This window comes from Vicia villosa, linkage group LG7 (assembly GCF_029867415.1).
Source record: "Vicia villosa cultivar HV-30 ecotype Madison, WI linkage group LG7, Vvil1.0, whole genome shotgun sequence".
NCBI lineage: Eukaryota > Viridiplantae > Streptophyta > Magnoliopsida > Fabales > Fabaceae > Vicia > Vicia villosa.
The window spans coordinates 105,625,166-105,642,611 of record NC_081186.1 but is presented as its reverse complement, the minus strand read 5'-3'; the positions used below and the strand labels follow the sequence as shown (position 1 = coordinate 105,642,611).

Sequence of the window (17,446 nt, the reverse complement as noted above, 5' to 3'; positions counted from 1 at the left end):
ATGAACTTGCAGTGGCTTGGAAACATATTGACTAAGCTGTTGTACTGCATATGAAATGTCTGGGCGTGTTGTAGTGAGATAAAGAAGGCGCCCAATAAGTCTTCTATAACGAGATTCATCTGCAAAGGGAGAAGAGTCAGTAGCAGAAAATTTTACTGCAGGATCACAAGGTGTGGTGACAGGTTTGGCGGCTAAGACACCACTGTCCTGCAACAGATCCAAGGTGTATTTTCTCTGGTTCAAGACAATCCCCTTCGTAGAACAAGCTATTTCTAATCCCAGAAAGAATTGAAGAGGACCTAGATCTTTAATTTTAAACTTAGAATGCAACAGTTGCTTGACAAAGTGAATTTCTTCCATAGAATTTCCTGCAAGAACTACATCATCCACATAAACCAGTAAAATAGTAATGAGATTGTCAGTAGTTTTGGTGAAAAGTGAGTGATCAGCTTGAGATTGGATATATCCAATAGAAATCAGAGTGGCAGTAAGTTTGTGGTTCCACTGTCTGCTTGCTTGTTTGAGTCCATACAAGGACTTGTGTAACCTGCAAACAGGACTTGAAAAAGAAGTGTTAGGAGCAGAAAATCCTTAGGGGAGATACATATAAACCTCCTCATTAAGATCACCATGGAGGAACGCATTGTTCACATCCAACTGTTCCAAAACCAACCATGAATAGCAGCAAGAGCTAGTAAAACCCTTACGGTAGTGAGCTTAGCCACAGGACTAAAAGTCTCAAAATAATCCACACCCTCCAGCTGAGTGTATCCTTTGGCAACAAGGCGTGCCTTGTACCTGTCAATTGTACCATCAGCTTTGTACTTGATTTTGTATACCCATTTACAACCAATGGGTGTCTTACCAGTGGGCAAGTCAACAACAGACCAAGTATGATTCAGATCAAGAGCATGCAGCTCATCCTGCATAGCTCTCTGCCAACACTCTTGTTTAGAGGCTTGGTGATAAGTTGAAGGTTCAGAATTAACAGTAATAGAAGAGCAAAAATTTTGATAACTAGGAGAAAAATGATTATAAGACAAAACAGAAGATAAAGGATAAAGAGAAGAAGGAATACCTGAAAGATTATCAATAGAGCTAGTCAAATTACAATGGAAGTCAGCCAAATATCTAGGTGGGAATTTTGTTCTTGTTGACTTCCTTAAAGGTGGGACAACAGGAGATAGATCTGGTGAGGGAGAAGGTGAGTTTATTTGAGTAGGAGAAGGTGAGTTGGTTGGAACAGGAGAAGATAAAGAAACTGGTGTAACAGGTGAGCTAGGAAGAGAAGTATCAGTATGATTAGGTAATATAGGTGGGGAAATTGTGTCAATGGTTGATGGTTCAAGGGCAGAAGTAGGAAGAGGAGAAGGATCAATGGAAACTTTATCAATATTCTGAACTTTAAAAGGAAATTGAGCTTCATAAAAAATGACATTTCTAGAGGTAAGTAATTGATGAGATTTAAGATCATAAAGAAGGAAACCCTTCACACCATCAGTATAACCTAGAAACACAGTTTTCCTAGCACGGTGCTCAAATTTGGTTCTATGGGAATGTAATGTAGATGCAAAAGCAAGGCAACCAAAGACTTTGAGATGAAGAAGGGTGGGAGGTTGTTGGAAAAGAACTTGGTATGGGGTTTGATCTTTCAAAAGAGGGGTTGGTATTCTGTTTATTAAATGGACAGAATGTTGGATGGCAAAATTCCAGAGGTTAAGAGGTAAATTGGCTTGAAATGACAAAGCTCGAGCGACATTAAGGATATGTTGGTGTTTACGTTCGACAATGCCATTTTGTTGAGGTGTCTCAACACAAGATTTATGGTGTATGATACCTTTGGAAGAGAAAAAATCATTCATCAAAAATTCTGGTCCATTGTCACTTCTTAGACATTTGAGTGTAGTTTGAAATTGGTTTTCAAGATAAGTAATGAATTTGGTGAGATGAGAACGGGTTTCAGCTTTTGTTCTCATTAAAATAACCCAAGTAAATCTAGAAAAATCATCTACAAGGGTAAGAAAATACTTATGGCCTTGGGTAGAAGGTTGAGAATAAGGCCCCCAAATATCAGCATGCAATAGCTCAAAAGGTTTGGTAGTTTTGGTTAAACTGTGAGAGAAAGCTAGTCTTTTTTGTTTAGCATAATGACAAATATCACAAGGATGTTTATTGTTGTGAAACTTCACAAAAGGGAACTGTTTAGACATGCAACTATGTCTATTAAGAGGTATATGACCTAATCTTTTATGCCATAAATCAGATTCAGTACAAACAGCAATATCAATTTCATTAAATGTTGAAGTTTCATTACATGGTGCAAGTGTATGAGGTGTTACAGAAGTAGTATTTGTGTGAGAAGTGGAATTGTGTATAGTATTTTTAATGGTGGACTTAATAGGGGTGATACAATGATTGTCATGTGAGAGGGAAATGTCACTAAGAACAGAATTACACTTAGCTATAGGTAGACTTATTCTGTAGAGACCACGAATGAGACTAGCTATACCAATAATCTTCCTTGTATTTGCCTGCATAATGGACAAAGCAGAAGAGTAAAAAAAAACAGAACACTTGCTTGACTGAGCAAGTTGTGGACCAGACATTAAGTTTGCATGGAAGTGAGGAACATACAAAACATTATGCAAGCATAAACCATTTGAAAAATATACACTGCCAGCTAAAATAGCTACAGCAGTGGTATTATTAGGTAAACTAATGTGGATTGGTTTGATGGAAAAACAATTTTGTAAAATACTTAAATTGTGGGTGATATGGTCAGTGGCTCCTGTATCTACAATCCACATATCTAATTCACTGTTATAGGTATAGACATTACCAGAGGCATCAGCATTGAATACTGCTGCAGAGTTTGCAGGATAATAAGGAACAAGAGCTGTGTTGGCAGAGTGAGATCCAGAACTTGCTTGCAGCTTTGATGCTTGAAGCAACTCGAGTAGTCCTTGATATTGCTCACTAGAAAGAGAAATGTTACCAGTCCTTGAATCAGTAGTGGTTGCCTTTTCCTCCTCAGTATGACTGCTTCCTGTTTTTGCAGTCACATTTGCAGCACTTGCAGAGTTGTTGTTGGAATTATTCTTTGACTGATAACCAGGGGGAAATCCATGAATAAAATAGCAGTGTTCAACTGTATGATTTGTCTTACCACAATTGGTACAAAGCCTATTTCCTCCCTGTGATCTACCACCTCTACCACCACGAAATCTTCCACTAAAACCACCTCTACGGTTTTGAAATTGAGAACCATTACCATTAACAGCATTGGCTTGAACATTATTCACAGAATTATTCTTATTAGTATCCAGATCAGTAGCAACAGGAGCATCAAATTGCCTTTCTTGTTGTATAACCATAGAGAAAGCCTTAGAAACAATAGGAAGTGGTTCCATCATCATTATATTAGACTTCACATGAGAGTATTGCTCATTCAATCCTTTAAGAAACCGAATAGTGTAATCCTGATCTCTATAAACCTTGGTAAACCTAGTCGCATCACAAGTACAAGGAATTGCACAGCTACAAGCAACTAGAGGCCTAAAATTTTCCAATTCATCCCACATTGATTTCAATTCAGTATAATATTCAGAGACACCGAGATTACCTTGAGAGAAACGACAAATGTCTTCTTGAAGATCTGCAATACGGAATATATCTCCTTGATCAAAGCGATCATGAAGATCTTTCCAAGCATCGAAAGCCTTGTCAAAGTAAGCTATGGATTTCAGAACATTTGGTGAAACAGAACGTTGAATCCAGGACAGCACCATACTGTTACATCGCGTCCACTGGTTGAAAAGTGGATCCGTCTTCACAGGAACGCCAAAAGTTCCATCAACGAACGAAATCTTGTTCTTCGAAATCAAACTGATGGAAATCGAACGGATCCAAGGCTGAAAGTTCTTTGTTCCTTCAAGAACAGGTGAAACGAGAGTAAGCGAAGGTGTTTCACTGGGATGAAGATAGTAAGGATTGCCATTGTTGGTGGCGAAATCGGAAAATGTAGTCGTCATCGCGATTCATAAATCAAACCGAAGCAAATCGGAAAAAGTCTTCGAAAACGAAAGTGAAGCAAACAGAGGAATAGATTCGCAGAAATCAATCGAAGTTCTGAACGAAGAAGAAAGAGGAAATTAGGGTTTGATCGGAAGCGATGAACCAGAACTCATGTGAGCTCTGATACCATCTTGAGAATCTGAGAACAAGACGAAAAATAAAGTGTATTCTTCATATTGAATTAAGAAAAATGAATAATGTTACTTTACAAATGCAACAGGATGGCTTTAAATACCCTGTACACCTAACAAAGACTCTAACAACTCACTAACTAATTGTATACACACCTAAAAATACAAAGAATCTGTATACCCACAGTATGTACAAAAATAGATGATAATACACCCACTATAATCTTAATAGCACCCCATCTTTGATTTGATTCAAAATACTCACAGGGATGCATAAGAAAATGAATGGTGCAAGATAAAACAAAACAGACTACAACATCTAAAATATAAACCTGTACAACAAAGTATGTATACATCTTTGGACAATAAAGCTTATGAATGAACCTTCTTAACTCACTCTTCAATTCACGCTTTAAAAACTCAACTGAAGAAGGTTAAAGCTCCGTCGCGAACTCAAAGCCCTCCATTAGTGAGTGTATTGCTGCTGAGCCTATTGTTGCTGCACCTCAACTTCTCAACTCCTAAAATTTCTCAAGTCTTCAACCACCTCGATACTGCAAATTAAATTGGGAAACAAAATGAACTTCATACCGCTTAACAAACAAAATCAGCAATATGACAAAAAATTTAACTTTGAGTATAGCTTGCATCAAAGACCAAAATAAACCAACTAAAATTATAATACCTCATTCAACATTCTATGTAATTCATCTCTGGCCTCAACAACTTTATCACTGTTATTATAAATCAACGGAAAAAGTTAGGGTTTAGGGCAAAAATCATACCTAAATTATCCTTCTTTGTCATGGTCCTGAAATGATGACATCAGTGAGATAACAATGACAATCATCATCAAAACAATGGATGCAGGAAGTGTAGGATAAATAAAACAATGACAATCATCATTAAAACAAAATAAAACGACAAACACAACACTACGAACACATAAATCAGTCACAATCCAGGAATGTTAGCACAAAATGGAATGATAATCTCAAATAATCGTTCTTCAGGAAATAACAAACTCATGTTCTTTTCGAATACCACCAGTTCAAAATGCTCCTTGGTCGTTGTTGTCACTTTCCATTTATGGTGTACTTTAACGGCGATTTTCCATAACTCCTTTCGGCCGTTGATTTCGACAATCGAGTCGAAGGGTCTCGCCATCTACGAAGCAGTTGTAAGCGTTGATAAAAACAATAGTTAGCAGAAGAAGAAATAGCCAAAATACACCAACTACAAAACAAAACGATGGAACATACCTTCAGATGGCGGCGTACGTGAAGATGAAACAAAGACGAAGAAGAACGGGAAGATTGAGTAGATGTTATAGTTGGGAGAAGAAGTTATCGTCGTAGATCTGGAGAGACATTTTGAAAAGATGAGATAGTAGAAAGAGACTTATGGAGTAAAGAACAAGTGGGATTGAACATATCTTCTTTGGTACAATGGAGCAGGTAATGAGACAGACATTGGGAGGAGCAAAAAGTATGGTTCTCTTGTAGAAGAAAATGTGTTTGTTCTGTTGCAGAGGAAATAAATGTTAGGGTTTCAAGAGCAAATGAGGAGACAATCTCGTTAGGATGCAAACCAGTAGTCCGGAAGTTATGGAAGGGTAACATAAAGACAACTTTTTGGAGAAAAGTGGGTAGGTGGCGGAAGTTGGGCAAGGGGTAGGAAAGGATTTTCCAGATACACAAATCTTCTTATATGGTAGATTCGCCCCCACCAATTATAGTATATTAGATGCAATTGAGATTAACGGTAAATTTCCTTCAGGATACTTTGAATTTTGATAGAGAGTAAAATTATATTATTTAAGTTAGTTTATTAGTTGTACTCTTATTATATTTTAGTTGGGCTTTTCAATTGTCATTTAAGTGGGCTTTTTAGTGTTTAGAAATTTTGTTAGATTATCCATTAGTGACATTATATCATTGTTCTGGACATGCCCGACACTGAGAAGCGGTCCAATTCACGTCCAACTTTGAGACGACCCAATGACCTAGGCACAATCTTATACGGGTAGGAAAAGACATTCTCCTCGCGACCGACACGAGCACAACGCCATCCAATTAGCCAGATCGGCTCCCGCATCCGTAGGCGTTCGTTCGGCCCCAGCTCTCACCTCGCGTCGACCAGAGTCGCCCTCCTGCCCGCCTAACGGCTAGTGTCGAGCAGCCCACCAGAATTCTTAGGTCTACTCCTATAATTCTGGCAGTTACAGTTTTGGGCCTAAACTCTCGGCTTAGCCCAAAAACTCGGACCGTTGGCCACGCGTCGAGGGTATTATATAAACTCTCTCCCTTGAGAAGGTCAGGTAACACATTTCTGATAACCCTAAACACTTACTCGTATCTGTGACCGTACTGACTTGATTGTCGGAGTACCTTGCAGGTACACCCCCCTCTCTTCCTCCTCGACATCGTGCAAGACGCTTGTGGCCCTTTCTGGTTCCGACCCCAAGGTCGAAACAACAATGTAATGTCTTTGACACATTTTAGATTTCAATGAAAAAAATGAAGTTTAATTTTTATAGCTTAGTTTTATCTTTCTCTTAGTTTCATAGCTTTTCATAATTTTATTAGGTTTAGGGTTTTAGCATCATAACAAATTCATTGATGTGAATTGCACACACACTAAGCGTACCTTTTGATAATAGGTTTCAGAAAAATACTTTATATACTTCACTCGTGCATTAATGAAGTAAAAGATGATTTTAAAATAATTGAAATGGTGAAAATAGATGTGTATATTTCTAATTTCGTGTGTCTTTTCTGATTCACAAGTGTCATAATTTATAGAGAAATTGATATCACTTAGTAAAAAGAAGCACCTTTTGAATAAAATTCTGCACCTAAATTTATAAACAAGTATATACTTAGACGTTTAATTCATTTAACAAACGTTGTAATGGTTCAGTGGATGAGGCATTGTTTTACCAAACAACAAGTGCAAGTTCAATTCATGTACCGGTATATTTTGAATTTTATTTTATTATACATTCTTACCAATATACCATACAATTCAATATGTTTATTTGTGCATCCAATTAATAATAACTTTAACTTCCAAATAATATTTTGAAAATCTCTAACCATCCCCGACTATTTTCAAAATATAATTAAATCTCATTTTTTTGAAAATATCATGGTTCAAGATAATTGTATCTTACGATTTGAATCATTACTTAGTAAATTAAGTTTTCGCTCATCTCTGAATAGATTGGTAGATAAGCTTTGAATCAATTATTCATTAGAACAAGCGTGTATAATTCACACATGAATTCTCGGTATCATCAAAAGAATTACTCTATAAAAGTTGGCATATTTAATATGGTCTTATGTCAAGTATCCTTTTCACAAAAAATTATGAGTAAAACCATTTAACTCTCTTAAGCGGCCCCACTTCATTCTCGCATAGGTAGACTATATCAGAAATGCACTCGTAATTATGCATTCTAGCAAACATATGTTATATGTCTGTTAAGAGGAAAATCCCATCCTATCACATTTATTCTTATGGTCAAGTACTTTTAACCCTTGGGATGTATCTTCTGTCAAGTACTTCAATCACTCTAATAATATACTTTCACCATTGAACTCAAGACTTGATGTTAATCAAGTGTGAGTTGAGTTTCCATTACTGGTGATTAATCAGATACAAGCTTGTATCACATTCCTACACGATGCCTTCAACATTGTATCACTGCCAATCATTTCGTCAAATAATTACAAGATATTTCCATTTTATTAATTTTGAATATTTAAACACATACACAGATATATCTTTTATTTATTTTTAATAGTTTAATTAATTATGACACACCATGACAATGTAGTTAATGAATTACTTTGTATCTCATACTAACATTTTAAATCATTCAACGTTTGTTATTAAACCATTTAATAACAAAAAATATGATTTAATGTTTCACTTTTATTTCAAAAAACACGCTGCATATTTGAATATCTACAATAAACATGTAAAACAACCACAATAAATATGATTATCAAATTTCTCTATCTAAAACAATAATAATCATATATTTTTTCATATTCAATATTTTATCATACATTCAATCATTTAAATCATAAACACATATCAAAATTAAATCTAAAAGGTTAGGTTAATTTAATTCTCTTAAGTAAACTTTTATCATTTACATGACATGGAAAAACATACATACATACATACAATTGAAATTTATTATACCGCTATCAATTATTATACATTAAATATGATTGAATTTTAAGTCACGGCACTTAAATGGAATTAATAAAATAAAGAAAACAATATTTTTCATTTTAAAGATAAATCAAATGACATTAGTTCAAATTTCATTATATGTATATTTATTTATGTAACAAATTTTATTAAAGGAAAATTAAATATTTTATGATTATTATTTATGAAAATATTAACAAACAAATTTCATATTCTATTTCTTTGTAAATAAATACAAATTCACTTTCATATAAATATACCACACAATAAATTATACAAATCAAATAAATTCACACTATATTACATACGACACAAACTTAATTATAACTTTTTCCGACATCGAATACACATTTTTAAAAGTGACTAATCTCTAGAAGTTACTTCTATATGACAAGATAATCCTTTTGTGCACTTGAGTTTTCTCTTGGTTCATCTTTTTCAAGAACTTATAATCACTTTTAAAATGGATTGATTTGCCACAATTGAAGCAACTTTGCCTTTTTCTTTTTCTTTGTTCATTTCAATGGTTGTCATGAACCTTTTCGTCATCTATTATCATTGGACTTGTTAGATATATTTTCCATCTTCCACAACATATAATTTTTCACGAGTAAATTGGTCTTTAGTATCTTCTTTATGATACTCTTCTTCTAATCAAAGGTGATTACCCAATTGCTCAAGAGATATATCCTCCTTTTTATGTTTGAGGGTCCTTTTTATATCTTTCTACGAAGGTGGGAGTTTGAATATTATGGAAGACACAATGATAGTTTCGTCCATGTTTATTTTTTGTTGTTTGTAATTATTAAGAATACGTTCAATTTCATGTAATTGTTCCATAACAGGTCTATTATCTACCATTTTACAATTATTGAAATGGGAAACAAGAAATTTCTTACTTGTAGCATCTTGTTGTTGGTGATTTTAGTATCATCAATGTATTTTGGTAGTAATGTGATTTACTATAGGCCAATGCAATTATGCGTTAAGTTTGTAACGAGTTAGGGTAGTGCGGAGTGCACGCTAATCGAGCCAAACGTGTAATTGAATACGAATAATAGAAACGGGGTTCCAAGGGGTGTAGCCCTTGGCGGGGTGCGAGGCAGCGCCCCGTCGGGGTCAAGGGGCAGAGCCCCTGGCGGGGTGCGAGGCAGCGCCCTGCCGGGGTCCAAGGGGGCAGCGGAGGCAGCGCCCCGTTCGAAAAATTCGTTTGAATAGTTGTACCCTTTCCCAACAGACATGACCGTTCTTTTCCGAAAAGGTGTGTCTGTTCGTTTTCTGTTATTGGTCTCCTATATAAGGAGTCATTTGGCCTCGATTTTGGCACACGAAATCATACTTCCTCTCTACATTCTGATCTGTTCTCTATTGTCCGAAAACAGATTGCTCTTCGAGAATTATCCCCGCAAAGATTTCGTGAACCCAGACAAGAATAGGGTCGAAATACTTTGTTCGGAAAGTGAACGAACACGATTCTTCGAAGATATACAGGATTATCATACCGAATTTCTAACACTTCTTGCATGTATCTTGACTCTAGTTTATACCATAGATCTTTTGCGGAGTAAATGTTGTGATAAATATCGAACAAGGAGTCTGACATACTGTTGAAAATATATGCAAATGTAATCATCATTGTTCCATTTTTGCCTCTATCTTGTTTCAGCGATTGATTATTCTTCCCTTTCTACTGGTCTTGTTGTATTCAGAATATATACCACTTTCAAAGTTGTAAGCAAAAATTTCTTTTTCTGCCAACAGATAAAGTTACCTCCATCAAACTTATCCAATTTCACAAAGTTTGATGTCATTTCTTTGAGTGATGCTGCCATTGATTAAGTAATGGTTGATCCTAGAGATTGTTGGATATTTGTGGTTGTTGGTGAATATGTAGCAGCCATTGAATGAAGAAAGTGTTGATGAAGATCGTATTTGAAAATTCAAAGCGTGTGAATTTCACACTAACCTTTAGGATCAATTTGTCTGCACCAATTATAGTATATTGGATGCAATTGATATTAACGGCGAATTTCCTTCAGGATACTTTGAATTCTTTAATGTAAATTGCACAAACACACTAAGCATATCTTTTAATAATAGGTTACAGAAAAATGTTTCCTATACTTCACTCATGCATTAATGAAGTAAAAGATGATTTTAGAATAATTGAAAGGGTGAAAATGGATGTATATATTTCTATTTTTCGCGTGTCTTTTCTAATTTACAAGTGTCTCTAATTATAGATAAATTGACATCTCTCAGTGAAAAGAAGAACCATTTGAATAAAATTCTGCACCTAAATTTACGAACTAGTATATATTTTATTATTCAATTCATTTAACAAACATTGCAATGGTTTAGTGGATGGGATGTTGTTTTATCAACCAACGGTTGCAGGTTCGATTCGTATGCCGGTATATTTTGAATTTTATTTTATATATAGTTAGTAAAAATATTTACCTACAAATCGGAAGTGTATAATCGGGAAACTCAAAAGCTTCATTCTCATTGCTTAAAACAGTAACCAACATGATCATCTCATTTCATTAACTTATTTCTTGCTATGTATACTAGTTAATTTAATGTTTATTTTTCACATTAGATATGGTGCATCCCGATGCCATTCTCAAGTCAAATGTATCTCAAGTTGTTTCACCTCTCGTAATTAAGGTGGTAGATGTTCAGGTCAATTTTCAAAATGAAGAAGAGTATTAATTTCGTGATGACATACTACAGTGGATTCGTACAGAGGCCAACAAACAAGGTTTTGGTGTTGTGATTGGAAGGTCTGATAATGGTTCGGATAGAAGAGGGACATTTGTAACTTTGACATGCGAAAGAGGTGGGAAATATATACCTCATGTCCAGAATTTTATACGAGATGACACCTGTTCAAGAAAATGTGAATGTCTATTTGAATTGCGTGGTTATTGGTTGACAAATAATAAATGGAAGTTTAATGTGATATGTGGTTTACACAATCACGATTTATGTGAAAAGTTAGCGGTTCATCCAATTGCATATCGACTCTTGTCGAAAGAGAAATAGTGTGTCCGACATTGACATTGCATGACGAGCGCTGATTTACGGGCTATGTGGAGAATCTTTTTCCGTTTAGAAGCAAAAGTTTCGACCGAGCTGGATGCGACTATTGCGAAATCGGTCGATGATATTATCAACATATTGCAATGTCCACTTGGATGTTGAAGTGTAATGTTTGAATTATGTTAAAAATTCTTAATGTATTGCTTATGTTATATTATCAATGTATGAATTATTGTATTTTTAGTTTGTGAATGTGGTGTATTTGTAGTCAGTTTTTTCTACATTATGTGTATCAACATACTTGAAATGCAACTTTGGATGTATCCCGAAAATGTATTTTTGGAAAAATTGATTTCTTTTCAATTTTTGTGCATCCCAGAAATGTATTTCGATTTCCAAAAACATTTTTAAAATTTCACGTGATGCGTAAGAATACAAACCCTAAAACCGACAATCCGGCCCAACGGAACTGTTGCCTATCTGGCCTATTGGATAGGTCGGATTGGGCCAATTTCATTATTTCAATCCAGCCATTAGGCACTACAATGCTAGGCTTCCAATTGAGCTTGTAGAAGAGAGATCCAAAAGGGACAAACAAAATTACCTCCCATTAACCAAACAAAATTTACCACGTCATCTAATTCAATCTTTTTTTAATCCAATTCTTGGACTCACATTCAATTATTATGGCAGGCTGCCCACAAAGTTCTAGATCAGCCTCCATTCGTTTACTATAAAAAAAATCAGCCCATAAAATAAAATATCAAGATCACATTTTCCCTTTAGTGGTTTGTTTTTATTCGCATGGAAATAAAATTATAGAGGAAGTAATGTGTTTAAGATATTCCCTATTTTTCAAAATAAATATTCTTTTTGTCTTGTATTATAAATCACTGCAGAAATATTTATATAAATAATTTAATAATATCAATAAAATATTGATATATTTTTAAATTTTATTTAATTCTATATAAAACAATATCTTAAATATATGACAAAAATACACATATATACTTAATTTTTTTACTCAATCTTTAAATATAATTAACTCTAATTTATCTTTTAACAATGTTTATTATCATTCTTGCCATATTAGTAAATGAAATTTGTGTAAAAAAAATTTGTGTAGTAGAAAAAAAAATCAAAAATATTTTTATTTTAGAAAAAATTATAAAATCATGAATTTATTGAAATAATATTCATTAGCCAAAAAATCACTTTACTTTGGTCCATTCATCAGAAAAAACAGAACCCTTGTCTCACAAACCTCATCAGGAGAATAATCAGAGCGACCCAATTCGATTCTAATTCATACGCTCTTGATTTCCGCTCAAAGTTTCAATCTTTGATGAAAACAACGCAACCCCATTAGTTTCTACTCAACAAAAACCAAACCCAGAAAAAAAAGCGACAATTTTTTTCATATTTTCTCCACTAATTCTGTGTCTGAACCGTTTTTAAGGAACATGTCTTTGATCCGAAGAAGAAAAGGGTCGGAACCAGAAAAGGGTCATAGTGAAAATTCAGAACCAAAAATTCAGAAGGAGGGAGAAGAAGAAAGAGAAGAGGATGATGATGATAATGATAAGAACAAGAAGAATAAGAAAAGTAATAAGAATGAGGTTGATGTGTTGAAGAAGAAGAGTAAGTGGTCTTGTATTGACAGTTGTTGTTGGTTTGTCGGTTGCATTTGCACGTTATGGTGGTTTTTGTTGTTTATGTACAATGTGATGCCTGCTTCGTTTCCTCAGTATGTGACTGAAGCTATTACTGGTCCTATGCCTGATCCACCTGGTCTTAAACTCAAGAAGGAAGGGTTGAGTGTGAAGCATCCAGTGGTTTTTGTTCCTGGGATTGTTACTGGTGGGCTTGAGCTTTGGGAGGGGCATCAGTGTGCTGAAGGGCTGTTTAGAAAGAGGTTGTGGGGTGGTACTTTTGGAGAAGTTTACAAAAGGTATATAAATATTTATATGTGTGTTGATAGCTTAGCTTGCTTGTGTTGGTTTTTTGGTTGTTGTAATTTGATGATGTTGATTGTGGTTTTGTTATGTTCATTGGTATTGTTTAGTGGTTTTTGGTAGGTGAGATGTTCCGTAAATTTGTCGATTTAATGATAGGTTGTTGGATTTGTTGTTAACATGTTTCTATTATTGGTGGAGACATGGGATGGGTGATTTGGAAGGGAAGTTCTCTTTTATGGTATTATTGATTGCTTGAGAATTTTAAATTTTGCTCTTTGTTGAATTGGAATTGTTTCATTTGTTATTGGAGTTTACTTGTCATAAGAAATCATGTTCTTAGAATTTGTCCTATGTACTGTTAGGTGTTAGATCACTGTTTTCCTCTAAACCTTTGAATCTGATCTTCATTTAGAAAGATAACTATTCAATTACGTAAATTCGAAGTTCGATTTGGACTTGTTTGATGTCATAATTGTTGGTTGGAAGAATTTAAGTCGCTTTTCCACGTCCCTTTGTGAGGGGAAATACTGTTCAGCTTGAAAACGTATCGGGAAGGTTTCTGATTGACATTAATTTCATTCCTTTTGTAAGACTAATAGTATCTCTAGTACACATCAATCGAAAGATTTTTAAGCGGAAATGATAATAGTAATTTATGGTCTAGATAAGGTTTCTAACATTGTTCACCATCACTAGTGCAATTTTTGTCGATGCCTTTGATGTTTAGAATTGATTTCCCGTAGACATAGAAATAGCAACATAAAATTTATTTGTCGTATTTTTGTGTGGATCTTTTGCAGACCTTCATGTTGGGTGGAGCACATGTCCTTGGACAATGAAACGGGATTGGATCCACCCGGCATAAGAGTCCGGCCTGTTACTGGACTTGTAGCTGCTGACTACTTTGCCGCAGGATACTTTGTTTGGGCTGTTCTAATTGCTAACTTGGCACGCATTGGTTATGAAGAAAAGACTATGTACATGGCTGCATATGATTGGAGAATATCATTTCAGAACACCGAGGTATTATTCTTTTAATAATTGATTTTGTACTGAGTTTTCATTTCTGAAAACGGCTGAATGTTTTTCATTTCATTAATAATAACTTAATTGATCAGGTGCGGGATCAAACGCTAAGTCGGATAAAAAGCAACATAGAACTTATGGTTGAAACTAGTGGACATAAGGCAGTTATTATTCCACATTCAATGGGGGTTTTGTATTTTCTTCATTTCATGAAATGGGTTGAAGCACCAGCTCCAATGGGGGGTGGAGGAGGACCAGATTGGTGTTCCAAATATATTAAGGCAATTGTAAACATCGGTGGACCATTTTTAGGTGTTCCGAAGGCTATAGCAGGGCTTTTCTCAGCAGAAGCCCGAGATATTGCCGTTGCAAGGTATATAGTACTATGAACAACATGTTTTCTTATATTGTTTATACTATGAAGCACTCATACAAACATTGGACTCGACACTGATACATCGACACCATAGTAGTTTGAAAAAATAAAATAATGGAATGCAACCACGCAACCACACGTGTCTTTGTCGTGCCTGTGTCAGACACCAATATGGCTCAGACACGCCTTCAATCTGAAGTGTCGGTGTGTCGATGTTGCATAGTGTTTCAACCAGCTATGCTTTGTAAACACCTTTAAGATCTCTTTTCTTCTCTCCTCTCTTTAAAATTTCTTCTTTTAATTACTGATTTTGGCTGGTAAACAATCATGTACAAAATTTTCTGTTATTCGAAGTTTCGAACTACTGGTCTGAATTAGAAGAGAAAATTCTGACTGTGTTTGGCATTCATGCTACACTTGTTTTTGTTCAGCACAACTATTCTGTATCTAAATTGAGTTCGGTTCTTTCTTGTTATATATCAAGGGCGATTGCACCAGGTTTTTTAGATAACGACATGTTTCGGATTCAAACGTTGCAACATGTTATGAAGATGACTCGCACCTGGGACTCAACAATGTCAATGATACCAAAAGGAGGCGACACCATATGGGGTGGTCTTGATTGGTCCCCCGAGGCGGGCGATGACCTTACCACGAGAAAGCAAAGCAGGGGCTATACTAAGTTGAAAGACCGAAAGGAAAACCAAACAATTGTTAACTATGGAAGAATGATATCATTTGGCAAAGATGTCGCAGAGGCAAATTCGCCTGAGATTGAGATTCTTGACTTTCGGGTGAACATATATTTAACACTGAATCTTGAAATTGATACATGTTCTGCTTATGCTATAAACAATTAAGTTGTTTATCCAAACGGGACCATAGTTTTGTGTTCCTGTTCCTTCTTTTACCAAATATATGAATACTCATTTTCTTTTTTTGTCTACAGGGTGCAATTAAGGGTCCCAATGTTGCAAATACCTCTTGTCGTGATGTGTGGACTGAATACCATGACATGGGAGTTGAGGGAGTAAGAGCAGTTGCAGAGCATAAAGTTTACACAGCTAGCTCAATCATAGACCTCCTTCAGTTTGTTGCTCCGAAAATGATGGCGCGTGGTAGTGCTCATTTCTCTTACGGAGTAGCTGACAATTTAGACGATCCTAAATATGAACACTACAAATATTGGTCAAACCCCTTGGAGACAAAGTGAGCTTTTTTCTCATGACTTCTATCTTATTTATCAGTTCATTCAATTGATTGATGTCTTTTGCAACTCCAAAATATCTACAGATTACCAAATGCTCCTGATATGGAAATTTTCTCTCTATATGGAGTCGGCCTACCGACGGAAAGAGCTTATATTTACAAGTTAACTCCCTTTGCCGAGTGTTACATTCCTTTTGAAATTGATCCTACAGCGAAAGGCGGTGACGAAGTTAGTTGTCTGAGAGAGGGTGTCTACACGGTTAATGGCGATGAGACTGTGCCAGTTCTAAGTTCAGGCTTCATGTGCGCTAAAGGTTGGCGCGGAAAAACAAGATTCAATCCTTCAGGGATCCGCACATATATTCGAGAATACGATCATTCTCCTCCGGCCAACCTGCTAGAAGGAAGAGGAACACAAAGTGGTGCTCATGTTGATATAATGGGAAACTTCGCGTTGATTGAAGATGTTATGAGAATCGCGGCGGGAGCCAAAGGAGAAGAATTGGGAGGCGATAAAGTGTTTTCCGATATCTTTAAATGGTCTGATAGAATCAAGCTACCTTTGTGAGGGGTTGAGTTCTTCTCCACTTACCGGATGGTTCCAGTAGAACAGAGTAAGACACGGCTTATAAAATATTATTGTTTTATTATTTACCGTGTCTTTTTCTCTTCTCCTGGAACCATCAAGAGGATCCACGCCCCTTTGTGATTGAAGCAGAATGCACTTCAAGAGGATCAGATTATGTCATATGCATATTTTTGCAGTATTATCTCACTGCTACCAAAGTTCTATAAACTGCTCTTTGAATGAATGGTTCTGCATATCAAATTCAGATTCCATGGAGTGGTTAAAAAGGAAACAAGGGCATTTCAAAACATTAGTTGTGCTGTATGGTAATTTTTTCAAGACACATTTTTGTCATATTCTTCATGGAGACTTCTCATTGTATTTTATTACTTTTTTTTTTGTTGCTTTTTGATATTTTGACATTTTGTACCAATAAGTTGACAATGTAGTAATAATTAGATACTAATGTCTTATTCTATCTTTTGAATATAATTAGACTACTTTTGTCTGTTTACTTTTGTGTCATGTCTTATAATTCTTATTCATGGAATGTGATTCTCTCCCATGAAATGTTTGTCCTGGTGAAATTTCAGCCATATATCAAAAAGTAATAAATATAAAAAATATGAAGATATGGAGTTTGAATGGAGAGGATGTTCAGTTTTCTCCCTCCCTCCAGGAAGGAATTCATGGTTATGTTCACTTATATTTATTATTACATCATGTTTTTCTTAAACTAGAGAAATTTGAAAGATGTCTTTTTGCCATTTCTAGAAGATATCTTTTAGACACACCTTAATTAATCATCTGACTTTGATTTTTTAATTGT

At 35.3% G+C, this 17,446-nt stretch overlaps 1 protein-coding gene across 1 annotated transcript; it reads left to right on the top strand.

Annotated features, from left to right (window-relative positions):
• Positions 1 to 12,681: 12,681 nt before the first annotated feature.
• LOC131616401 (phospholipid:diacylglycerol acyltransferase 1) lies at positions 12,682 to 17,131 on the top strand. Its single transcript, XM_058887723.1, has 6 exons — positions 12,682 to 13,431; positions 14,239 to 14,461; positions 14,557 to 14,837; positions 15,325 to 15,634; positions 15,790 to 16,049; positions 16,134 to 17,131. Exons 1-6 carry the CDS (start codon positions 12,944 to 12,946, stop codon positions 16,615 to 16,617), a joined length of 2,046 nt encoding a protein of 681 aa, XP_058743706.1. The 5' UTR covers positions 12,682 to 12,943; the 3' UTR covers positions 16,618 to 17,131.
• Positions 17,132 to 17,446: the final 315 nt, after the last annotated feature.